Source organism: Schistocerca americana, chromosome 1 (genome assembly GCF_021461395.2).
Source record: "Schistocerca americana isolate TAMUIC-IGC-003095 chromosome 1, iqSchAmer2.1, whole genome shotgun sequence".
In the NCBI taxonomy this organism is placed as follows: Eukaryota; Metazoa; Arthropoda; class Insecta; order Orthoptera; family Acrididae; genus Schistocerca; species Schistocerca americana.
In genome coordinates, this window is record NC_060119.1 from 857241533 (window position 1) to 857268544 (window position 27012).

The 27012-nt window shown below is 42.4% G+C and overlaps 1 protein-coding gene across 2 annotated transcripts in view; it reads left to right on the forward strand.

Annotated features, from left to right (window-relative positions):
* Positions 1–27012, forward strand: part of LOC124613573 (MLX-interacting protein) — a 403061-nt gene that overhangs the window by 266340 nt on the left and 109709 nt on the right. For both annotated transcript variants that reach the window (XM_047142290.1, XM_047142297.1), the window contains exon 9: positions 15438–15624. In XM_047142290.1, the coding sequence (XP_046998246.1) occupies positions 15438–15624 (187 nt within the window). The remainder of the gene's footprint in view (positions 1–15437; positions 15625–27012) is intronic.

Below are 27012 nucleotides of genomic sequence, written 5' to 3' on the forward strand. Positions count from 1 at the left end.
CCATGCCCTACCCTCATGGTGCTGCTCTGCTTACCTGGTTGGAGAATTGTCCCCCCTCTTTGGTGCCTGAGAGATGATAGGACTCCCTCCTGGGACCGCTCTTCCTCATTGACTCTGAGACTGGAAGCCTCTACTGCCACAAGTCGCTGTGGTATCCACAGTCTGGACTCCCAAGGGTACCCACTCTCTCTCAGTTCCAGAGCTCACTGAAGCCTGCTTCCTCTATGGGCTCTGTCCTCCTTGACCTATGAATACGAAGGAGAAATGTAAGTCCTGTGACAAGACCCCTCAGGTGCCCCGAGGTGACAACTCTCTCTTTCCAACCTGAGTCAGACCTCTTGTTTATGGATGTCACCCCATACTTGATGATGAATGGTGACCCAGTGGCGTGATCGGTTTCAGCGTGTTTTCCACCCATTGGATCCCCGTTCTGTGCTTATTCAGTGGAATTGTAACGGACACTACCATCACCTTCTGGAGTTGGAGTCCCTCACTTCCTTTTATTCTCTAGATTGTGTCATTCTCCAGGAATCCCATTTTACTGATGCTTACTCACCAACCTTTTGTGGGTTCCATGCTTTCTGCTGAACTGGGTTGGCCCTTTGGGGGCTTCTTCTGGTGGCTTGATCCCATTGGTCCATATTGATGTTGTTAGTACATGGGTCCCCATTCATACCAGATTGGAAGTGGTCTCCGGCTGGCTCTACTTAGACTCTGTAATCATGGTTTGCAACCCCTGTCTCCCTCCTCACAGGCCACCTATGGCTGCTGCCTTAACTTCTATCCTTCAGCAAATACCCCCACCCTCCCTCCTCCTCCATAGCAATTATAATGCCAATCGCCCCTTGTGGTGCAGTGCTTTTTCATCTGGTCAGGATATTGTCGTAGTTCATCTTCGTAGAGACCACGACCTATGCCTTCTTAGTGATGGTTCCTCTACCCATTTCAGTGCCGCTTATGGCACTTTCTCTGCCATAGATCTTCCGCTCCCCCTCTTCCTTCATGACACTGGTTGCCGCATGATGACCTCTGTGATAGTCCTTCCTGCCTCCAAATGGCTAGGTTGCCCTACTAGCCATTCCATTGCAACAATTGGACTCTAAATACCTGCCAGGTCCCATTTGCCACCTCTTTGCACATTATATTGATGAAATTCTTACAGTTATTCACATGCCACCAGCATTGCCGTCCCCCATTTGATAGGCCCTGTTCACTGTCGGCCGGCTCCGTGGTAGAGCACAGCCATTGCTGTTGGCTTAGCCATCTACAATCACCATCAGATATTGCAACGTTTTAAGTGGCACCCATTCTCGACTGTTCTTATTAGTCTTGGTAACAAAGCCTGTTACTTAATCAAATAGACCAAGTGGATGTGTTGGAAACACTTTGCTTCCTCCCTATGTTCTTCGGTCCCTACATTACTGGTGTGGGCTACACTCCGCACCCTCAAGACTGTCAGCAGCAGTCTTCCATCCTGGACCTTGCCCTTCCAAGTGACTTTTGTACAGATCCATCACTTCTTGCAGAACATCTAGCAATCCATTGTGCGACGGCATCAGTGTCAGCATCTCAACCAGCCCTGACCTTCCCTCTTCCCACGATTCGGCCTCTGGCCCCAGTTCTATCCATAACCAATTCCTTCAACACCTCAAGCCTCTTCAACTCGAATATATACTCCGAGTGTTTAACCATATTTGGCTCGAAGGTGTTTTCCCGTCTCAATGGAGGGACAGTATTGTAGTTTCTGACCTTAAGCTCAATAAGGATACGTTGTCCCTCCATAGTTATCTGCCGGTCAGTCTGACCGATGTCACATGCAAGTTATTTGAACGAGTAGTGGCTCGTCAGCTCAGTTGGGTCCTCAAATCGTGTGATCTTTTGTCTTCTTACCAGTGCAGCTTTCAGGAGGGACAGTCTCCAGTTGGTCATGTGGTTCAATTGGAAACTGCAGTTCGCAGGCCTTTTCTCAGCAATGTCATCTTTTCAGTTTTCTTTGATCTTTGTAAGGGCCACAACATGGCCTGGTGACTTCACATCGTACTTACACTCCATGAGTGGGGTCTTCGGGGCTCCCTCCCAGATTTTATTACTCAGTTCCTGTCGCGCCAGTCATTCTGAGTTTGGGCTGGCAGCATTCTCAGCTCTTCGCAGATGCAGGAGAATAATGTTCCACAGAGCTTCTTATTAAGTGTCCTTCTTTTTCTCTTCACTATTGATGGACTCGTGACCTCAGTTGGACTGTTGGTCACCCGTACTCTGTATGTGGATGGTTTCTGCATCTTGGCTAGTTCCACTTGATGGCCTCTGTGGACCGACAGCTTCAGGGTGCTATATAGTGCCCTTGTGTGTGAACACTATCATACAATTTTCAATTCTCCCGTCTTAAATCACGGGTAGTGCATTCTTGTCACCATACTATAGTCCATCCTGATACTGAGTTCTACCTTGATGCCCAACATTTGATCGTGGTTCCTGAGTTTCGTTTCTCACGTCTTCTTTTTGATAACAAGCTTACTTTGTTGCCCCATATCTGTCTTCTGAAGATTGGCTGCTTCCGTAAACTCAATCTCCTTTGCTTCCTTGCTCACACCTCTTGGGGCACGGATTGTGATACTTTTTCCGCCGTTATTGAGCCTTAGTTCTGCCTCGTCTGAATTATGGCTCAGCTGCCCATTCCACACAGCTTCTCTTCAACCCAGTCCACCATTATGGTATCAGTTTGACCACCAGCGCCCTTTGCTGTAGCCTTGTCAATAGTCTTCTGGTTGACACTGGGATCATCCCGCCCCTTTCGGATTGGCAATCCAAACTTTTGGTGTCGTATGCCCTCACTGTCCTCTCTTCTGTGCTCACCCCTCCTATTCTATTATTCTCATTGCTTCTGGACATCACCCACGTGTCCTCAGGTGGGTGTACCTGTGGGGCTCCGCTTCGCCTCTCTCAACTGTGATTTCCATCTTCCCTTTTTGTCCTGTTCCCCCATTCTCTCCCAAACACCCTGCCTTGATTAGTTCCTTGGCCCCTGATAGATCTCTTCTGAAGTGAAAGTCGCGATTGTTCTGGTGGTTTTCTATTGTTTGTTCTGCCTACACTTACGAGAGCTTCGGGATGCTATTGTTTATTAACCAGTGGCTCTAAATCCACCAATTATGTGGGATATGCCTCCTTCTTCTGTTGGCACGGAACACCATTTCTTGCCTGCCATGTGTGGCAGGTGTTTACCATGGGACTGATGGCCTTCTGTTGGGCCCTCTACTTTATTAAATGGTCCTTCCTCAACCGAGTTCTGTTGTGCATGGACTCAGTGAGAGGCCTTCAGGCTATTGTTCAGTGTTTTTTCCACCACCTCTTGGTCTCTGCCATCCATGACCTTCTCGCTGAGCTTAGTGCTGCTACTTGTTCGATTGATTTCCTTTGGATTCCCAGCCACGTGGGTATCCTAGGTAATGAACTTGCTGATTGTCTGGCTGAGTATGCAGCAACCTGCCCATGACCTCTCTGGGGGCAGCTTTGCGACTTCGTGTCTAATTCCTTTTTGCTCAATTGTGGGCTGACTCTGGGGGAGGTCACCCGCATGTCTAATAAACTTTGTGCGATCAAGGGTACTCTCACTATGTGGCATTCTTCCCTCTGCCTCTCTTGCCAGGAATCTGCCATCCTTGCTGGCTTCATATTGGCTATACCAGGTTGACCAATGGTTTTTTACTCTGTAATGAGCCCCCATCCCCACTCCCTTTTGTAGTTCCAGGGTCTTCCTCATGGTGGTCCATATTTTGCTAGACTTACCCGCCTTTCGCACTAAATATTTCTTCCCACCTTTCTTGTCCGGTTATTAGTGGACGACCCTCAAATGGTTATGTCCATCCTCAGTTTTCTTTGTGACAGTGGTTTGTGCTCCCAGATTTAAGTACCTGATTTTTCTTCCAGAATTTCAGTTCCTCAATTAGCATTGGTTTTGGCTTTTGTGCCAATTTGTTTCCCCTTTTGTTGTGTCTTCTTCCCCTGGTGTTGTCCCCATTGTGTCTAGATCATGGTATTGTGTGAGGGTTGAGATGGGTCATTGGTATTGGTAGTGCTGGCACCCCCTCATGGATACTGCCTTTAGGGCACCCCCCTGCTATCACCCCCCCCCCCCCCCCCCCCCCCCCCCCCCCCAATGCTCCACTCCTGTTCTTTACTCTTCCTGCTTCCATGATGTTCCTTTTGGTTCTTTGTTTACCTGTTTTCTTCTTCTGTCGAATGGACTGTGCTGTTTGTGTTGTTTCTCCTTTAGTTTGTGTCATCTTAGGTCGTGTGAACAATGACCTTGCTGAAGAATGAGATTTTCACTCTGCAGCGGAGTGTGCGCTGATATGAAACTTCCTGGCAGATTAAAACTGTGTGCCGGACCGAGACTCGAGCTCAGGACCTTTGCCTTTTGTGGGCAAGTGCTCTTGATTCAGCTCTCCATGCTACTATATCCTGTGCAAGCTTCTTCATCTCCAAGTAACTACAGCAACCTATGTTCTTCTGGCTCTGCTTAATATATTCATCCCTTGGTCTTCCTCTATGATTTTTACCCTCCTTGCTTCCATCCAATACTAAATTGGTGATCCCTTGATGCCTCAGAACGTGTCCTACCAACCAATCCATTCTTATAGTCAAGTTGTGCAACAGATTCCTCTTCTCCCCAATTCTATTCAGTACCGCATTAGTTACATGATCCACTCATCTAATCTTCAGCATTCTTCTGTAGCACCACATTTTGAAAGCTTCTATTCTCTTCTTGTCCAAACTACTTATCGTCCATGTTTCGCTTCCACGCATGGCTACACTCCATACAAATACTTTCAGAAATGACTTCCTGACACTTAAATCTATACTCGATGTTAACAAATTTCTCTTCTTCAGAAACGCTTTCAGTTATTTTTCTCCCTGAATAGCAAAACTCATCAACTACTTTTAGAGTCTCATTTCCTAATCTAATTCCCTCAGCATCACCTGATTTAATTTGACTACATTCCATTATCCTCATTCTGCTTTTGTTGATGTTCAACTTATATCCTCCTTTCAAGACACTGTCCATTCCGTTCAACAGCTCTTCCAGGTCCTTTGCTGTTTTTGACAGAATTACAGTGTCATCAGCAAACCTCAAATTTTTTATTTCTGTTCCATGAATTTTAATATCTACTCCAAATTTTTCTTTTGTTTCCTTTACTGCTTGCTCAGTGTACAGATTGAATAACATTGTGGAGATAGGCTACAACCCTGTCTCAGTCCCCTCCCAACCAGTGCTTCTCTTTTGTGCCCCTCGACTCTTAGTAACTGCCGTCTGGTTTTTGTACAAACTGTAAATAGACTTTCACACCCCGTATTTGACCCCTGCCACCTTCAGAATTTGAAAGAGAGTATTCCAGTCAACATTGTCAAAAGCTTTCTCTAAGTCTATAAGTGCTAGAAATTTAGGTTTTTTTCCCTTAATATATCTCCTAAGATAAGTCGTAGGGTCACTATTGCCTCAAGTGCTCCCACATTTCTATGGAATTCAAACTGATCTTCCCCAAGGTTGGCTTCTACCAGTTTTTCCAGTCATCTGTAAAGAATTCGTTTTGGTATTTTGCAGCCACAGTGTATTAATCTGGTAATTTGGTAATTTTCACACCTGTCAACACCTGCTTTCTTTGGGATTTTAATTGTTGTATTCTTCTTAAAGTCTGAGGGTATTTCGCCTGTCTCATACATCTTGCTCACCAGATGGTAGAGTTTTGTCATGGCTGGCTCCCCCAAGGCTATCAGTAGTTCTAATAGAATTTTGTCTACTCCCAGGGCCTTGTTTCAACTTTCCACGCAGTATCATATCTGCCATTTCCTCTTGATCTACATTCTCTTCCGTTTCCATAATATTGCCCTCAACTATATCGCTGTTGTATAGACCCTCTATATACTCCTTCCACCTTTCTGCCTTCCCTTCTTTGCTTAGAACTGGGTTTCCATCTGAGCTCTTGATATTCGTACAAGTGGTTCTCTTCTCTCTAAAGGTCTCTTTAATTTTCCTGTAGGCAATATCTATCTTACCCTTAGTGATATACGCCTCTACATCCTTACATTTGTCCTCTAGTCATCCCTGCTTAGCCATTTTGCACTTCCTGTCTATCACATTTTTGAGATGTCTGTATTCCTTTTTTCTTGCTTCATTTACTGCATTTTTATATTTTTTCCTTTCATCGATTAAATTCAGTATCTCTTCTGTTACCCAAGGATTTCTACTACCCCTCGCCTTTTTACCTAATTGATCCTCTGCTGCCTTCACTATTTCATCTCTCAAAGCTACCCATTCTTCTTCTACTCTTTCTTTCCCCCGTTCTTGTCAATTGTTCCCTAAGTCTCTCTCTGAAACCCTCTACAATGTCTGATTCTTTCAGTTTATGCAGGTCTCGTCTCCTTAAATTCCTACCTTTTTGCAGTTTCTTCAGTTTTAGTTTACAGTTCATAACCAGTGTGTGGTAATAGTCCACGTCTGCCCTTCGAAATGTCTTACAGTTTAGAACCTGATTCCTAAATCTCTGTCTTCCAATTATATAATCAATCTGAAACCTTCCAGTGTCTCCACATATATGTATACAACTTTCTATCATGATTCTTAAACCAAGTGTCTGCGATGATTAAGTTGTGCTCTGTGCAAAATTCTATCAGGCGGCTTGCTCTTTCATTCCTTACCCCATTCCATACTCGCCTACAACTTTTCCTTCTCTTCCTTTTCCTACTATTGAATTCTAGTCCCCCATGACTATTAAATTTTCGCCTCCCTTCGCTACCTGAATAATTTCTTGTATCTCATCTTACATTTCTTCAATTTCTTCGTCATCTGTGGAGCTAATCAGCATATTAACTTGTACTACTGTGCTGGTAGGTGTGGGCTGCGTGTCTGTCTTGGCTGCAATAATGCATTCACTATGCTGTTTGTAGTAGCTTAGCTGCACTCCTATTTTTTAATTCATTGTTGAACTTACTCCTCTGGTTATCTTGAGTTGTATATAAGAAGCATAGAATTGTAAAACTGTGGTTTATTGGTTTCTCCTTTTGCAGGTATGTTAATTATTGTGCATTTTGTAAATGTCACTGGTAGTATGTCACCCTCATAGCATACACATATAACATAGTACAGTTGTTTTTTCACTCGGAGCTAGTTGTTTCACTTATGCTGTAGGCATTTGTCTAGGGTGCGAGAATTTTGGGCAAAAATCCAGGAAATTTCAACAGGTTGTGTTTAGCCTTAATTTTCCCTGTTACAAGTTTTTTGTCTTACGATCACATAGTGCAAGACAGTAGGTACCCTGTTTGGCAGTTATACGCACGGGTTAACAGTGAAACGGTAATAAGCAGTAAACTTGTATCGACTCATTGTGCTGCCATGGATAAGCTTCTTGACCTGTACTGAAAAGACTGCAACACTTGAAGAAGAAGAAGAAGAAGAAGAAGAAGAAGACCTAAATATGAGAGCAGATAGTCTTCTGACACTAACTCTTGTCCCATCCCCTCATGCTGTACGTACCATAGAATACATCGTTCTTCCGATGACAAATCTGAAATGTGTGCTGTCCAGAAATACATTTTATGCAATTTTGTTTATACATAGAATGATGTAGATGCATGATTTGGAGTTTGGAAATAATATGAGTGATTTTTTTCTTGTGTGAAGTATAATTAAGTTAACCATAAATCTCAAATCTATTAGTTCCTGGTAGTTTTTCAGGGGCAGTAGTGTAATTATATTTTCCCAGACTTCTCTGCAAAATTTTTAAGCATCTTCAAAAGAAGATGGGGGTCAGGGGAGTAAAGCCAGGTACTTGCAGGTACAGCAGTAACACTTTTGAATTTAAGGAGCTGCCAGATCATAATGCAAAAATACCAAGGCAAGCCATTTGAGATTTAAGCTTTGCTGTTGAGAGAAGATCCCATCTTGTACAGTAAATTCAAATCGGGAAAAGTGTAAATAAAGTCAGATGCTGAACTGGATGTTTTTGGACATGCATACTATCATGTATGTAAAAACAAGCTATTAAAAGAGCAAGCATATCTGATCAGCTTGCAAACAACCTTTTGGGTCATAATTAATTGGGATTATGTGATGTTTTTATTTCTGGAAGGGTTTGCACTTTTTTCCAGACTAAAAAAAGAAGTCAAAGAAGACTAAGGAAGTGATGAGTACTGTAACAGCAAGACAAAAAGAAGGCCTGATGCTTGAAGTGAAGTGTCGTGAAGTGAAGTCGTGGTGGTGGTGGTGGTGGTGGTGGTGGTGGTGGTGGTGACGACGACAATGACTGAGAGGGGCACACTAGAACTCAGTAGGCTGTTATCAGGAAGTTGTTTTCTGAAAATTGTTCTCTGACTGAAAACAAATATTTTTAATCATCGCTAATGAACTGCAGATGTGAGCCATATTTGATTGATAGATTTTCATGCTTGGTTCACACTTTTTTCATAGAATATTATCAAACACTTACTTATCTCACTTCTTGCTTCCCAGTTCAGTGCCTTTCTTCATGAGTATATCCTCCAGATACAGCAAATAATGTCTTTTACCATTGAGGTTTATTTGTCTAAAATGATCATACATCCCTATGGGATGTCATTAGCCTCATTGTAAGCTTTGTGTTGCACTTTCCAGCCTTAAAGCTCATGCTGTCTCCACGTTGACCTCCGCCTAAATCATTCAAGTTCATTCCCAGAATGAGAGGAAAAATATTTGGGAATATTCTTAAATCTCTGCTGATCTGTTTCTGTTGGAAAACCTGATGTTTACACACCAGCTTGTAGGAGTTCGCTTTCTTTTATTTCTTCGTTTGTTGTCCTCAGTGTTGACATACTGGCTGAAAAATGGGGAGTGAAAGTCAAACACTGACTACTTTAAATGATGTAGCCGACAGATGCTCAATTGCATTTCACAGTCTTTTACTTCCACTTTTCACAACCCCCCCATATACACATTTAGTACGGCCGGTACACTATTGTTTAACTTTCCATAAGCCTCATTAATAGTTTGCAGGCTACAATATTTTACTGCTGAACATCTAAGAGCAGTAAAAACCTAACCACAAAGTTCACAGTTCTTGAAGAATAGAAAGGGTGGTTACGTATGGAGCAGACACGTCATTGTTTTAACACACGGCCTATTGCTGTAACACTTATTTCGCTATTAAGTTGATGCATTGTTGTCATTGTAAGCAACACAGATTCCTCGTCTGAAACTCGGCTGTGGAGTTTAATTTACTGAAATTACAATTAAAACTTAACTCATTAAATTAACTGAATACATTGAAATAAAATCTGTCCTTTTAACAGTTTCTTCTACTGTAAGAGCTAGGCAGAATTATTTGTTTAAATCATGAAATAAACAAATATAGTTATGCAAACATTACTTTTGACAAAACTGTTAATTACTTTGGAATTAATTAAGGGCTGGCTTTGCTTACATGTTTTCGAATAGAGCCACATAGATACTTTAAGATTATTAGCATTTTGTCTTCCAAATGTTTATAATTACTGCAGAATTTATACTTGTTTATACATCTACAATAGAATTTAAGTTACCAAACAATTACTGATTTCACCCTATAACAAAAGATACTAACTAGGAATAGTCGAAATAAATTAGAAAATCAATTACATACATAAAACTAAGCACAAAATTAATCTGGTGCTATATTATTTAAAACTGGGGGCCAACCTTTCTCTTTTATGAAAATGCAGATTATAGTCATGTATGTTAATGCTAATTAGTTAAAATTGAAAGGAGGCAGATGGCAAAACAAGAGGAGAAGTAAAAAGTATCCCAGCTTGCTTCGTCACAAGCTGTTAATCCAATGGAAGTAGAAAACTTACCTTGTTATTTTGTGCAGAAATGTTTTGACACTTTATATGTAGTGAAGAAATAAATGTAATTTTGTAATGACATGGCACTGTTATTGCATCATTATGAATAACACTTACAGAAAGAGGCAAACAAGAAAAAAATTAATGAATTATTAATAAGAACTGCGAGTAAAAAAAAAAAAAAAAAAAAAAAAAAAGGGGCTATGTTTGGTAATTCAAATTGTAACTGGACTATTTTTAGCTATACATTATACATCAAATATTGAAATAGCATAGTAGGTTTGGAATTTGATGATGTGCTCTTCTGTTTTATAATTTTCTTTTTATTTCTGCATCCAAGATACTGAAATCCAGAAGGAGTACCGGGATAGAGTCTATGACACTGTTAAACAGTTCAGTAATTACTGTATTCAGAGTGACACATATTTTGTAAAATGCAATGTTTGTAACATATCAGTCGCTCAATTAATGAAATGCACCAACAAAACGGTGTTCAGTAGTATGTGGAAAGTGCAGAGCAATTAAAAAAAAAGGATGAACTACAGAGTGGTTACAGTACAGTGAGACAACAGTTTATTTGGGGGCTCTGTCACCTTAAAGTTGAAAAAGTAGAAATGCTTTTTAAGACACATTGGCAGCATTTCTAGCGTGTTTTATTTCCTTTTCCTAGCTCAACAATAGGATTGTGTCATCATACCTAGAGAAAGATATGAGAATGTCTTTTCTCACTTGAAAAAAGTTATACTTTGTCTCTACGTGAAGAAAAGGCATCACAAAGTAGACAATGTGTAGACATGATCCAGTGCATTCTGGTCCAGATGAAACCACTGATTTGTATTGAATGTTTTAGTGAGGCCCTGAATGGAGACTAAGTGAAACTCATGCTTTTGCTGCATTGCTTATCCTGAGAAAACAATCAGCTTTACCATGATGCAAAGTTTTCAACAGTGTATGTTTCGTATTGTTGCCTCTTGGAGTAAAGTATGATAGAAAATGGGTAGTGTTTACAGACAAAACTTCTTACATGTTACCTGAATTTTCCAATCTCAAATCTATTTTCTGCGACTTAACATGTGACCTGCATCATGTACACTACTAATCATCTGTGTGAGACAAGTCGGGATGATTCCTGTGGGAAGGCATGGCCGATTTCCTTCCCCAGTCTGATCTTGTGTTCCATCTTGAATGACATTGTTGTTGACAGGACAATAAACCCTAATCTTTCTTTCAGCTGTAACTAATGTTTACTAAGTGTTGATACCTGTGCCAGTGTGATGAGATTTAATTTGGTTTCTGTATCTTTCCTGGGCTAAAACGTGATCTGTATTATACCAAGCATTATTTCTTTGAGTATTTCAAGCTTATTTTTTGTATTAGGAGCCTGGAACCAAGTGTTTTTAAGTCTCTTTCCTAGTGCCCAAAAAATCCAGTAGCATTTTACCTTCTCTACTTTTTTCCATATCCAAATTTATCACACCATTTTAAATTTTGGTCTGTGCCCACACAGGCAGCTAAGTTACCTGTGGTCATTTAGTTATCATTTTTCTCTGTTATTTCATGCATTTCCTCTATTTTATCATATATAGCTTTCCTTTCTACATATTTCCTGTTTGTAATTGGAGAGTAAGATTAAACAGTTCATAAGTATATTGGGAACTTGGAACGTTAAAAGTTTGAACAGGCCAGGAACGTTCCAGACATTATTAGACAAGTTAGATAGATACAGTGTAGACATTACAGCTATTCAAGCAACTCGGTGGCAGGGGGAGAGTAGCATAAAGAGGGGTAACTATACATTTTTCGATGGAGGTGTGGAAGCTCACAGTTCCGGAACAGGTTTCACAGTACAGAGAAAAGTGCTTCACGCAATCAGAGATATAAGGTTCATTAGTGACCGACTATGAGTTATAGTGTTGTCTGACTGGTGGAATAGACTAGTAGTAATTAATGTACACACACCAACTGAGGACACTGAAGAGGTTGTTAAAGATGGTTTTTATGAAGAACTAGATCAACTGTAGGATGAGTTCCCCTCGTACGATACAAAATTAATCGTAGGTGATTTTAATGCGAAGATAGGGATGGAGAAAGCATTCCGGCATACAATTGGGAAAGAAAGTTTGCATAACATTCCGAATGATAATGGCATAAGGGTGGTTAATTTTGCTGTTTCAAAAGACATGATTGTTGAGAGCACATATTTTAAAAGGAAGGACATTCATAAAGCAACTTGGGTCTCTCTGGATGAACACACCCGAAACCAAATTGATCATGTTCTTGTAGATCGGAGATGGCACACTAGTATAGAAAATGTTAGGACTTTCAGGGGAGCAGACTGTGATTCTGATCATTTTCTTGTAGTTGCCAAAGTTCACCAACGGCTATCTACAGCAACATCAAGGTGTCACAATGCAGAACTTGTTAGTTTCGACACAGACAGGCTAAATGATGAAAACCGTAGAAGAAGGTACATGATAGAAATTGCAGATAGGTTTGATGCTCTCAGGACACACGGAGATCAAGACGAGGATGAAAATAAACAGTGGATCACTGTGAGGAATAATATCAAAGAGGCAGCGAAGGTCACAATAGATACAATTAAGAAGAACAGGAAGAAACCATGGTTTGATGAGGAATGCAAGAAATTGGTAGAGGAAAGGAGAAAAGCGTGATTAGATTGTGATAGAATGGGAGACAGAAAATGAGAGGAGTTCTTGAACATGAGAAGGGAAGTTGGTCGTAGGCTATGCGCAAAGAAGAGAGATTATTTGAACATTCAAATTTAAAAAATGGAAACAAAGAGTAAAACAAAAAACAATAGGGAACTTTACCTAGACATAAATGGGTATAGGAAGGGGTTCAAGGCTAGGACAAATGCACTTCGAGGGGATGCCGGGGTAATACTGACAGAACCCCGTGCTATATTAAGTAAATAGAGGGCATATTTTGAGCATCTATTAAATGTACACCAGGAAGCAGGAAATGAGCAGGCGTACGAAATACATACAGCAGAACTTCAGATAACTGAGCCAACGTTAAAGAAAGTAAGAGATGCAATCAACAAATTGAAAAACCATAAAGCACCAGGATCAGATTGCATAACTGCAGAATTAGTTAAAATGGGGGACAGAAATTGGTGGAAGTAGTTCACAAAGTGATAACTTAAGTATGGAACTCGGAGATGATATCTGAAGAGTGGCAAGAGTCGATTCTGATCCCAGTTTTTAAGAAGGGCGACAAAATGGACTGTAGTAATTAGAGAGGGATATCGCTATTACCAGTATGTTCCAAAATTTTCTCGAGTATTCTGCTAAGCAGGCTTACACCATATGTAGATGAAGTTGTGGGGGATTACCAAGCTGGCTTTCGGAGGAACAGATCAACTATAGACCAAATATTCACCCTGTGTCAAATTTTGGAAAAGAAATGGGAACACAATAAACCAGTTCATAATGTTTTCATAGATTTTACAAAAGCATGTAATTCAGTATTGCAATCAAAATTGTACAGAATTCTTTTGGAACTTGGAATACCAAAGAAGTATGTTAGACTTATAGAAGAGAGTTTGAAAAACACAAAAGGTAGAGTACGCGTAGGGAAATTGGAGTCAGAAGAATTTGTAATAAAGAAACTTAAGCAGGGAGATGCCCTGTCTCCGCTACTTTTTAATTTAGTCCTAGAATATATTGTACGAATGGCAGCAGATAATTCAGAGGGTGTGGAGTTAAATGGAAATATTAAGATATTAGGGTATGCAGATGATCTAAACATCATTAGTGATAGGAAAGAACTTGTAACAGCAAATGTGAATGCATTAATCAAGGTTAATGAAGATGTAGGTCTAAGGATAAGTGAGGACAAAACTAAATACCTGGTTACTACTTGAATGCCAACAGCAGTAGATCAGGAAATGTTAAGAGTTGGAGACACGCAGTTTGAAAAAGTGAACACATTTAAGTATCTAGGCGTGGACATCACTTCGAGAAATGAGATTGAATCCAAACTGAGGAAGAGATTATAGGCAGGAAATGTGTGCTACTTCTCACTGAATAGATTACTTTCATCACAGATATTGTCTAGGAATTTAAAGATTAGAATATACAAAACTATTATTCTACCAGTTATGCTGTATGGGTGTGAGACATGGTCTCTCACTGTGCAAAATGAAAAGCCATTTCGAGTATTTGAAAACAGAATTTTGAGGAAAATTTTTGGAGCAAAAAGGGATGACATTAGCGAAGAGTGGCAAAAACTGCATAACGAAGAGGTTCATGAACTCTATTCAAGCCCTATCATAATCAGTATTATTAAATCACGTAGGCTGCAATGAGCAGGTCACGTAGCTCGAATAGGGCAGGGCAGCGCGCAGAGTACTGGTAGGGCACTTAGAGGGAAAACATCCTGTGGGGAGACCGAGGCGTAGATGGGAGGACAATGTGAAGGCTGATTTGAGGAGCCTAGGTATTGAAGGTGAATGAAAGGAAATAGCCCAAGACAGGGACAGATGGCAAAAATACATTGCTGTGGTAATGGACTCTTGAGTCTGGTATGACCAGTTCGTGTGTGTGTAAGTGATACGTATATTAGATAAGCTTTCAGTTTCATCTTCTGTTTGTTCCTTAGAACAATTGCTACACAACTTCACCACTTGATCCTGACTTCACAGCAAAATTACTTCTGTAATCAGCTGATACGAAGTCCTCCATGCATTTTGATCTAGATCATGCTGTTTCATTATTTTTTAAATTATTCCCGCTTTCCACCCTTTAGTAGCATTCTTGTATTCTGTACTGTAGTTTTTTTAACTCCTTGTTATTTTTAGTTTTCCTAAGACTTCGTTATAAAATACCTGATAAGCTTCGTTGTAGTTCCCTTCTCTGTTAAAGTATTATGCATGATTCAAGAATCATGATTTCATCTTAATATCTTTCCGCAAAATTTAGTGCACATTTAGAATAATTTGAAGTGTTGTGTGGTGCCTTCCTGCTCCTTCCACTCCCGCTCCTGTTCCCCTTCTCTGCTCAGTAGAAACCTCAAGTAACATGATGGCACCAGTTAGTATTCAGTTATATTTTTTTGATGTGATTTTTCCAAAGTATTTAGATGTGCAAGCCATTATTTTGGGTAATTTAAGCTTTATAAATTTAATGCTGTTACAGACAGCTGTTTTGCACCATACTTAACCAGAAGAATGCAAAGTGTTATACTAAATAATTCAGTGAACACAATTGTGAGAAAGAATATTTGTAATTAAGAAGAAATCACAGGAATCAATGTTGTATAAATTATTGTTTTTTAAATATGTGTGATTGACCTTCCATTTAACACAGAAAAAAAACCTTGACAATGCTGACAGAAGCCACAAAATAATACTTGATAAGTGGAATATAAGATAATTTTTGTTCCTCGTTTTGAAGGAAAAGTAGAACCTGTGGCTTCCAACCATCTTATTTGTTCAGCTCTTTTCATTAGTTTAATTTTAAGCTATTGGTTTCCTTGTTCTAGACTTCCATTGTATGTCCCAATATAGAGGAAATAATTAAGTAAAATATTTTTAAAGCTGACAGACAACTTTTTTATTCCAGGAGAACCAGATGAAAGCTGTACGCACACGTTCTCGGAGTGGTCCAAACCTGCTTGCTGGTGTAAACAGGCCCTCGCCATCTGTAGCAACAGTGGCAATGCCTCAGACCACATCCCAAGAGGTTCCAGCAGTTGTTGGTGCCAGTCAGGGATTGCAGCCATTGCTGTTAGCACAGTTGTTGTCCAACAGTAAGTCTGTATGCATTGTGAATTAGATAGGTATAGTTGGTTATGTACTTTTTTTTTTTTAATAAATTTGAGAGTTATGTTTCTGCACACAAAAATTTTACCCTATCACTAAACCTCAAGGTCTTGGAAACAGTGTCTCGTTTTGTCTCACTGAAGACTTGCCCAGGACTCTGGATGTTTGTTTTTGCATGTGCAACCTACTTCATTTCTCTGTAATTTTTTTTCCAGGCGTTCAACTATTTTGCAGCATTTGTATCATTCTGTCAAGCAAATCATGCGTGTAGGAGAGCTTATGTTAATTACCTGTACCACTAAACACTTATTTTTATATCCATACCACAGTAAAAGAAAGAAAGATGACTGTCACACATAAAAAAAGATGGAAACTAGATGTCTATATCTTTTCTGTGACACTAGCTGAAAGTTCAGAATTGTGAACTGTATGTTAGACATCTGTGCTTGAAGATTAGTTTTGACAATTGAGACCCTACTTAAAAAGGAAGGGGGTGGGGGATTATTGCAGTGCACCAAAGTAGATAGTCAAGTCTTCTCTGTTTATAACACTAAAAAAATGAAAGGAAGGAATGTTCGAGTTTTTTCATCCTATTGCCATCAAGGTCATTAGAGCTGGAGGACTATGAGCTCAGTGCAGTCAAACAGTGCTGGTTCAAGAAACCACCCGTGCATTCAACCTGAAGGAATTCAGGCAACACACAGCAAATCAAAATCACATTAGCTTGTTGAAAATTTGAACCTCACTGCTCTGTAATACAAATACAATACCTTAATCACTGTTTTAGTTGAAGAAATTGTGGGGTGTTGCCTGGAGACATCTGTTTCACATTCTTCAGCTGGTGGCTATTTGATTGACACTTCCTGGAATATTAAAGCTGTATGCCAGACCGGACTCAGACCTGGTACTTGGGACCTTTGCCTTTTGTGGGCAAGTGTTCTATCAACTGAGCTATCCAACCCCCCTCATGACTTTACTTCTGCCAATACCTCACCACCTACCTTCCGAGCTTCACAGAAGTTCTCCTGCACAGCTTGTGCGACTGGCACACGTGGAAGAAAGGATATTGTGGAGATGTGTTATCCACAGCTAGGGGGATTGTTTCCAGAATGAATTTTCACTCTGCACAGAATTTGAGCTGGGATAGCTCAGTCAGTAGACCACTTGCCCGCGAACCACTAAGGTCCCAGGTTTGAGTCCTGGTCCAGCATAAGTTTTAATTTTCCAGGATGTTTCAAATCAGTGCACACACAACCGCAGAGTGAAAATTCATTCTGGAAACAATCTCCTAGGTCATGGCTGAGCAATGTCTCTACCGTGTCCTTTCTTCCAGGAGTGCTAGTTCCATAAGTGCGGGAGAACTTCTGTGAAGCTTGGAAGGGAGATGAAGTACTGACAGAAGTAAAGTGTGAGGATGGGTCATGGGTCATGCTCAGATAGCTCATTTGATAGAGCAAGTGCCTGCAAAAGGCAGTGGTTCCATATTTGAATCCCAGTTCTGCGCACAGTTATAATCTGCCACAAAGTTTGAAATCGGAGCACACTCTGCTGCAGAGTGAAAATTTATTCTAGTATTTGATTGATAATCCAAAATTTCACTAGCACAATTTTCTTGCATTTCCAAAGAAATTTTCTTCTTTCCTTATGGTGGAAGACAATCCCTTGAGAATGGCAGACACTCATACTGACAAAATGTCAAGATTATCAATCAATCAGCAGTCAGTCAAGGAGCCTTAGATAAATACCTCTAAGCAATATGTCAAGAAGTGGCTGCAAAAGTCTCAATGATTACATGAAACTCAGTACTGCTCTAACAGAACCTTTTGTGTTCTTTGTCATATGCCTGCCAGTTGAATTTGAGAATACAGTGTCATTCACTTTCAGGCAGATTCTAGACACACTGTATTTTGTAAGATAAAGAACAATTGTGCTGTTTAACATGACCATACAAATATGATACATCCTGAACAGTGGGTGCAACATTTTGGGATGCCATTCAGCAAGTTTTAACCTTCAGTCCCTCAAGCAGCAAAGGAAACCATTACTCTACACCTCGCGGCCATTTTATAACAGTGTGCTCATTCTATGAATCATGTAAGTGAAACAATATGTTCAAACTTCCTTTGCCTCAGTCAAAGTGCAGGATTAATTCATCTGTTAATGGTGCTACAGTGGTGGTAGTTTGCCAACAGAGTTGGCACATCCAGGCAGTAAAGCAGCCCCAGCTACAACTTTCAGCAGTGATGGCAGCTACTACAACTGATTATGTTGAACAGTTGTTTTGATTAAATTTTTATCATACTTGCACAGTGTTATCTGACAGCAAATGCGAGACACTGTTCCATCATTTAGGTTTTAGGGAAGCTGATCCTGTCCCGGAATATTCAGTTAATAACTCAGAATGCTCCTGCAAAATGTAATTGACCTTGCATGGTATCAGCCCTCAAAAAACATATATATAAGTCACATCATCTTGGTTTTTAGATATATTTTTCCCACGTGTAATGTTTCCCTCTATTATATATATATATATATATATATATATATATATATATATATATATATAATGGAAGGAAACATTCCACGTGGGAAAAATTATATATAAAAACAAAGATGAGGTGACTTACCGAACAAAAGCGCTGGCAGGTCGATAGACACACAAACAAACACAAACATACACACAAAATTCGAGCTTTCGCAACAAGCTGTTGCCTCATCAGGAAAGAGGGAAGGAGAGGGGAAGACGAAAGGAAGTGGGTTTTAAGGGAGAGGGTAAGGAGTCATTCCAATCCCGGGAGCGGAAAGACTTACCTTAGGGGGAAAAAAGGACAGGTATACACTCGCACACACGCACATATCCATCCACACATACAGACACAAGCAGACATATTTAAAGACAAAGAGTTTGGGCAGAGATCTCATCTTCCCCTCTCCTTCCCTCTTTCCTGATGAGGCAACAGTTTGTTGCGAAAGCTTGAATTTTGTGTGTATGTTTGTGTTTGTTTGTGTGTCTATCGACCTGCCAGCGCTTTCGTTCGGTAAGTCACCTCATCTCTGCCCAAACTCTTTGTCTTTAAATATGTCTGCTTGTGTCTGTATGTGTGGATGGATATGTGCGTGTGTGCGAGTGTATACCTGTCCTTTTTTCCCCCTAAGGTAAGTCTTTCCGCTCCCGGGATTGGAATGACTCCTTACCCTCTCCCTTAAAACCCACTTCCTTTCGTCTTCCCCTCTCCTTCCCTCTTTCCTGATGAGGCAACAGCTTGTTGCGAAAGCTTGAATTTTGTGTGTATGTTTGTGTTTGTTTGTGTGTCTATCGACCTGCCAGCGCTTTTGTTCGGTAAGTCACCTCATCTTTGTTTTTTTATATATATATATATATATATATATATATATATATATATATATATATATATATATATAAAACAAAGATGAGGTGACTTACCGAACGAAAGTGCTGGCAGGTCAATAGACACACAAACATACACACAAAATTCAAGCTTTCGCAACAAACTGTTGCCTCATCTTCCCCTCTCCTTCCCTCTTTCCTGATGAGGCAACAGTTTGTTGCGAAAGCTTGAATTTTGTGTGTATGTTTGTGTTTGTTTGTGTGTCTATCGACCTGCCAGCGCTTTCGTTCGGTAAGTCACCTCATCTTTGTTTTTATATATAATTTTCCCCATGTGGAATGTTTCCTTCTATTATATATATATATATATATATATATATAAAAACAAAGATGATGTGACTTACCAAATGAAAGTGCTGGCAGGTCGACAGACACACAAACATACACACAAAATTCAAGCTTTCGCAGCAAACTGTTGCCTCATCAGGAAAGAGGGAAGGAGAGGGAAAGACGAAAGGATGTGGGTTTTAAGGGAGAGGGTAAGGAGTCATTCCAATCCCGGGAGCGGAAAGACTTACCTTAGGGGGAAAAAAGGATGGGTATACACTCGCACACACACACATATCCATCCACACATATACAGACACAAGCAGACATATTTGAAGACAAAGAGTTTGGGCAGAGATGTCAGTCGAGGCAGAAGTGCAGAGGCAAAGATGTTGTTGAAAGACAGGTGAGGTATGAGTGGCGGCAACTTGAAATTAGCGGAGATTGAGGCCTGGTGGATAACGGGAAGAGAGGATATATTGAAGAGCAACTTCCCATCTTCGGAGTTTGGATAGGTTGGTGTTAGTGGGAAGTATCCAGATAACCCGGACGGTGTAACACTGTGCCAAGATGTGCTGGCCGTGCACCAAGGCATGTTTAGCCACAGGGTGATGCTCATTACCAACAAACACTGTCTGCCTGTGTCCATTCATGCGAATGTTACTAGTCATTCCCACATAGAATGCGTCACAGTGTAGGCAGGTCAGTTGGTAGATCACGTGGGTGCTCTCTCACGTGGCTCTGCCTTTGATCGTGTACACCTTCCGGGTTACAGGACTGGAGTAGGTGGTGGTGGGAGGGTGCACGGGACAGGTTTTACACCGGGGGCGGTTACAAGGATAGGAGCCAGAGGGTAGGGAGAGTGGTTTGGGGATTTCATAGGGATGAACTAACAGGTTACGAAGGTTAGGTGGACGGCGGAAAGACACTCTTGGTGGAGTGGGGAGGATTTCATGAAGGATGGATCTCATTTCAGGGCAGGATTTGAGGAAGTGGTATCCCTGCTGGAGAGCCACATTCAGAGTCTGGTCCAGTCCCGGAAAGTATCCTGTCACAAGTGGGGCACCTTTGTGGTTCTTCTGTGGGGGATTCTGGGTTCGAGGGGATGAGGAAGTGGCTCTGGTTATTTGCTTCTGTACCAGGTCGGGAGGGTAGTTGCGAGATGCGAAAGCTGTTGTCAGGTTGTTGGTGTAATGGTTCAGGGATTCCGGACTGGAGCAGATTCGTTTGCCACGAAGACCTAGGCTGTAGGGAAGGGACCGTTTGATGTGGAATGGGTGGCAGCTGTCATAATGGAGGTACTGTTGCTTGTTGGTGGGTTTGATGTGGACGGACGTGTGAAGCTGGCCATTGGACAGGTGGAGGTCAACGTCAAGGAAAGTGGCATGGGATTTGGAGTAGGACCAGGTGAATCTGATGGAACCAAAGGAGTTGAGGTTGGAGAGGAAATTCTGAAGTTCTTCTTCACTGTGAGTCCAGATCATGAAGATGTCATCAATAAATCTGTACCAAACTTTGGGTTGGCAGGCCTGGGTAACCAAGAAGGCTTCCTCTAAGCGACCCATGAATAGGTTGGCATACGAGGGGGCCATCCTGGTACCCATGGCTGTTCCCTTTAATTGTTGGTATGTCTGGCCTTCAAAAGTGAAGAAGTTGTGGGTCAGGATGAAGCTGGCTAAGGTGATGAGGAAAGAGGTTTTAGGTAGGGTGGCAGGTGATCGGCATGAAAGGAAGTGCTCCATCGCAGCGAGGCCCTGGACGTGTGGAATATTTTTATGTATAAGGAAGTGGCATCAATGGTTACAAGGATGGTTTCCGGGGTTAACAGATTGGGTAAGGATTCCAGGCGTTCGAGAAAGTGGTTGGTGTCTTTGATGAAGGATGGGAGACTGCATGTAATGGGTTGAAGGTGTTGATCTACGTAGGCAGAGATGCGTTCTGTGGGGGCTTGGTAACCAGCTACAATGGGGCGGCCGGGATGACTGGGTTTGTGGATTTTAGGAAGAAGGTAGAATGTAGGGGTGCGGGGTGTCGGTGGGGTCAGGAGGTTGATGGAGTCAGGTGAAAGGTTTTGCAGGGGGCCTAAGGTTCTGAGGATTCCTTGAAGCTCCGCCTGGACATCGGGAATGGGGTTACCTTGGCAAACTTTGTATGTGGTGTTGTCTCAAAGCTGACGCAGTCCCTCAGCCACATACTCCTGACAATCAAGTACCACGGTTATGGAACCCTTGCCCGCAGGAAGAATGACGATGGATCGGTCAGCCTTCAGATCACGGACAGCCTGGGCTTCAGCAGTGGTGATGGGAGTAGGATTAAGGTTTTTTAAGAAGGATTGAGATGCAAGGCTGGAAGTCAGAAATTCCTGGAAGGTTTGGAGAGGGTGATTTTGAGGAAGAGGAGGTGGGTCCCGCTGTGACGGAGGACGGAACTGTTCCAGGCAGGGTTCAATTTGGATGGTGTCTTGGGGAGTTGGACCATTAGGAGTAGGATTGGGATCATTTTTCTTCGTGGCAAAGTGATATTTCCAGCAGAGAGTACGGGTGTAGGACAGTAAATCTTTGACGAGGGCTGTTTGGTTGCATCTGGGAGTGGGGCTGAAGGTGAGGCCTTTGGATAGGACAGAGGTTTCGGATTGGGGGAGAGGTTTGGAGGAAAGGTTAACTACTGAATTTGGGTGTTGTGGTTCCAGGTTGTGTTGATTGGAATTTTGAGGTTTTGGAGGGGGTGGAGCTGGAAGTGGGAGATTGAGTAGATGGGAGAGACTGGGTTGGTGTGCAATGAGAGGAGGTTGAGGTTTGCTGGAAAGGTTATGAAGGGTGAGCGAGTTGCCTTTCTGGAGGTGGGAAACCAGGAGATTGGATAGTTTTTTGAGGTGGAGGGTGGCATGCTGTTCTAATTTACGGTTGGCCTGTAGGAGGATGCTCTGAACAGCCGGTGTGGACGTCGGAGAGGAAAGATTAAGGACTTTTATTAAGGATAGGAGTTGACGGGTGTGTTCATTGGCTGAGTTGATGTGTAGGTGAAGGATTAGGTGGGTGAGGGCAATGGATTGTTCAGTTTGGAACTGGTATAGGGACTGATGGAAAGAAGGGTTGCAGCCAGAGATGGGAACTTTAAGTGTGAGGCCTTTGGGGGTAATGCCAAATGTCAGACAGGCCTGAGAAAATAGAATATGGGAGCGTAATCTGGCTAGGGCGAAGGCATGTTTGCGGAGGGAATGTAAATAAAACTTAATGGGGTCGTTGCGGGGGTGTTGTGAGGGTGACATGGTATTAGAAGGTGGAAAGTGTAACACGAGGCTGAAATGAAAATGAAAATAAAAATATATGGGGAGAGATAAAGGTGAACTAGAAAGCAACTGGAGATCTGGTATGAAAAAAAGGCGAAAAAGTGTTGGTTAAGTTGATCCTGTGGTGAACTTGGCTTGGTAGATAGCGATGTGCATAAAGGTTAGGTGCTTGTGTTGCCGCTAAAACACATTAAAGGACAGAGAAATTCGGGAAAATTTCGAAAAAAACGTGTAAATGTATGAAAAGGAGTGGTGTTATGGTGAAAGATTACGAAAATGGGGCTAACACTTGTCTGACGAAGAAATAATGAAGTTAAAACTTGTGGGGAGCGGCTAAAAATGATTAGTGATGCGCGAAAAACGGAAGTGGAAATAAAGTGAAAGTTATTAGAACTAGCCAAAATTGTTGTTAAATACGTGAAAGCAGCTGTTATTGAACTAGAAGCGGTGGATTTTATGGCGGCGGTAGTGTTGAAAACGGAAAATGAAATTTTTTTGGTTATGGTTTGGAAGTAGGTTACGTATTATTGAGTATATATAGGCGGGATAAAATTGTATAGTAGATTACGGTAAAAAGGGGAAGGTGAATAAAAAGTGAGACTACTGGTAAAAACAGAAAGAGAAAATAAGACGACAGGAAAGATTTCGAAATGCAACAGCGACAATAACAAACGTGATTGTTGGGTTCAAATTAATGATATGATTATAATAGAGGGAAACATTCTACGTAGGAAAAATATATCTGAAAACAAAGATGATGTGACTTACCAAATGAAAGTGCTGGCAGGTCGACAGACACACAAACAAACACAAACATACACACAAAATTCAAGCTTTCGCAACAAACTGTTGCCTCATCAGGAAAGAGGGAAGGAGAGGGAAAGACGAAAGGATGTGGGTTTTAAGGGAGAGGGTAAGGAGTCATTCCAATCCCGGGAGCGGAAAGACTTACCTTAGGGGGAAAAAAGGACGGGTATACACTTGCGCACGCGCGCGCACACACACACACACACACACACACACACACACACGCACACATATATCCATCCACACATATACAGACACAAGCAGACATATTTGAAGACAAAGAGTTTGGGCAGAGATGTCAGTTGAGGCAGAAGTGCAGAGGCAAAGATGTTGTTGAAAGACAGGTGAGGTATGAGTGGCGGCAACTTGAAATAAGCGGAGATTGAGGCCTGGTGGATAACGGGAAGAGAGGATATATTGAAGAGCAACTTCCCATCTTCGGAGTTTGGATAGGTTGGTGTTAGTGGGAAGTATCCAGATAACCCGGACGGTGTAACACTGTGCCAAGATGTGCTGGCCGTGCACCAAGGCATGTTTAGCCACAGGGTGATGCTCATTACCAACAAACACTGTCTGCTTGTGTCCATTCATGCGAATGGACAGTTTGTTACTAGTCATTCCCACATAGAATGCATCACAGTGTAGGCAGGTCAGTTGGTAGATCACGTGGGTGCTCTCACACGTGGCTCTACCTTTGATCGTGTACACCTTCCGGGTTACAGGACTGGAGTAGGTGGTGGTGGGAGGGTGCATGGGACAGGTATTTACTGTCCTACACCCGTACTCTCTGCTGGAAATATCACTTTGCCACGAAGAAAAATGATCCCAATCCTACTCCTAATGATCCAACTCCCCAAGACACCATCCAAATTGAACCCTGCCTGGAACAGTTCCGTCCTCCGTCACAGCGGGACCCACCTCCTCTTCCTCAAAATCACCCTCTCCAAACCTTCCAGGAATTTCTGACTTCCAGCCTTGCATCTCAATCCTTCTTAAAAAACCTTAATCCTACTCCCATCACAACTGCTGAAGCCCAGGCTATCCGTGATCTGAAGGCTGACCGATCCATCGTAATTCTTCCTGCGGGCAAGGGTTCCACAACCGTGGTACTTGATCGTCAGGAGTATGTGGCTGAGGGACTGCGTCAACTTTGAGACAACACCACATACAAAGTTTGCCAAGGTAACCCCATTCCCGATGTCCAGGCGGAGCTTCAAGGAATCCTCAGAACCTTAGGCCCCCTGCAAAACCTTTCACCTGACTCCATCAACCTCCTAACCCCATCGACACCCCGCACCCCTACCTTCTACCTTCTTCCTAAAATCCACAAACCCAGTCATCCCGGCCGCCCCATTGTAGCTGGTTACCAAGCCCCCACAGAACGCATCTCTGCCTACGTAGATCAACACCTTCAACCCATTACATGCAGTCTCCCATCCTTCATCAAAGACACCAACCACTTTCTCGAACGCCTGGAATCCTTACCCAATCTGTTACCCCCGGAAACCATCCTTGTAACCATTGATGCCACTTCCTTATACACAAATATTCCACACGTCCAGGGCCTCGCTGCGATGGAGCACTTCCTTTCACGCCGATCACCTGCCACCCTACCTAAAACCTCTTTCCTCATCACCTTAGCCAGCTTCATCCTGACCCACAACTTCTTCACTTTTGAAGGCCAGACATACCAACAATTAAAGGGAACAGCCATGGGTACCAGGATGGCCCCCTCGTACGCCAACCTATTCATGGGTCGCTTAGAGGAAGCCTTCTTGGTTACCCAGGCCTGCCAACCCAAAGTTTGGTACAGATTTATTGATGACATCTTCATGATCTGGACTCACAGTGAAGAAGAACTTCAGAATTTCCTCTCCAACCTCAACTCCTTTGGTTCCATCAGATTCACCTGGTCCTACTCCAAATCCCATGCCACTTTCCTTGACGTTGGCCTCCACCTGTCCAATGGCCAGCTTCACACGTCCGTCCACATCAAACCCACCAACAAGCAACAGTACCTCCATTATGACAGCTGCCACCCATTCCACATCAAACGGTCCCTTCCCTACAGCCTAGGTCTTCGTGGCAAACGAATCTGCTCCAGTCCGGAATCCCTGAACCATTACACCAACAACCTGACAACAGCTTTCGCATCTCGCAACTACCCTCCCGACCTGGTACAGAAGCAAATAACCAGAGCCACTTCCTCATCCCCTCGAACCCAGAATCCCCCACAGAAGAACCACAAAAGTGCCCCACTTGTGACAGGATACTTTCCGAGACTGGACCAGGGATACGACTTCCTCAAATCCTGCCCTGAAATGAGATCCATCCTTCACGAAATTCTCGCCACTCCACCAAGAGTGTCTCTCTACCGTCCACCTAACCTTCGTAACCTCTTGGTTCATCCCTGTGATATCCCCAAACCACCTTCCCTACCCTCTGGCTCCTACCCTTGTAACCGCCCCCGGTGTAAAACCTGTCCCATGCACCCTCCCATCACCACCTACTCCAGTCCTGTAACCCAGAAGGTGTACACGATCAAAGGCAGAGCCACGTGTGACAGCATCCACGTAATTTACCAACTGATCTGCCTACACTGTGAAGCTTTCTATGTGGGAATGACCAGCAACAAACTGTCCATTCGCATGAACGGACACAGACAGACAGTGTTTGTTGGTAATGAGGATCACCCTGTGGCTAAACATGCCTTGGTGCACGGCCAGCACATCTTGGCACAGTGTTACTACGTCCGGGTTATCTGGATACTTCCCACTGACACCAACCTGTCAGAACTCCGGAGATGGGAACTTGCTCTTCAATATATCATCTCTTCCTGTTACCCACCAGGCCTCAACCTCCGCTAGTTTCAAGTTGCCGCCGCTCATACCTCACCTGTCATTCAACATCTTTGCCTCTGTACTTCCACCTCGACTGACATCTCTGCCCAAACTCTTTGCCTTTACGTATGTCTGCTTGTGTCTGTTATGTGCGGATGGATATATGTGTGTGCGCGAGCGTATACCTGTCCCTTCCCCTCCCCCCCCCCCCCCTCCCCTAGGTAAGTCTTTCCGCTCCCGGGATTGGAATGACTCCTTATCCTCTCCCTTAAAAGCCACATCCTTTCTTCTTTCCCTCTCCTTCCCTCTTTCCTGATGAAGGAACCGTGGGTTGCGAAAACTTGAAATTTGTGTGTGTGTTTGTGTTTGTTATTGTTTCTATCAACGTACCAACGCTTTTGTTTGGTAAATTACAGAATCTTTGTGTTTAAATGTACTACATATATGATTAGATTTGAGAGAAGGTCATAATTTAAAGAAGCCATATTATCTACCAGCTATGTTAATACTATATGCAGTGTTCTATGTAAATGTGAATGACCAGCTATCTACCAGTGTGAATAGCTCCTGCCAAATTGTAACTAACTGTAAACTCTGTCATCTTTCCATCTTTTTTCTCAAGATGTGGCACCTCACATCACTGGTGACTTAAAAAGGTGTGTCAGTTGACAAGCTGTTCGAACCTCTTCCCCTGAAGTCCAGGCCATCCCCTCAGTGATAAGAACATTTGATTCACATTTGAGAGGACGACACTTTTGTTCCC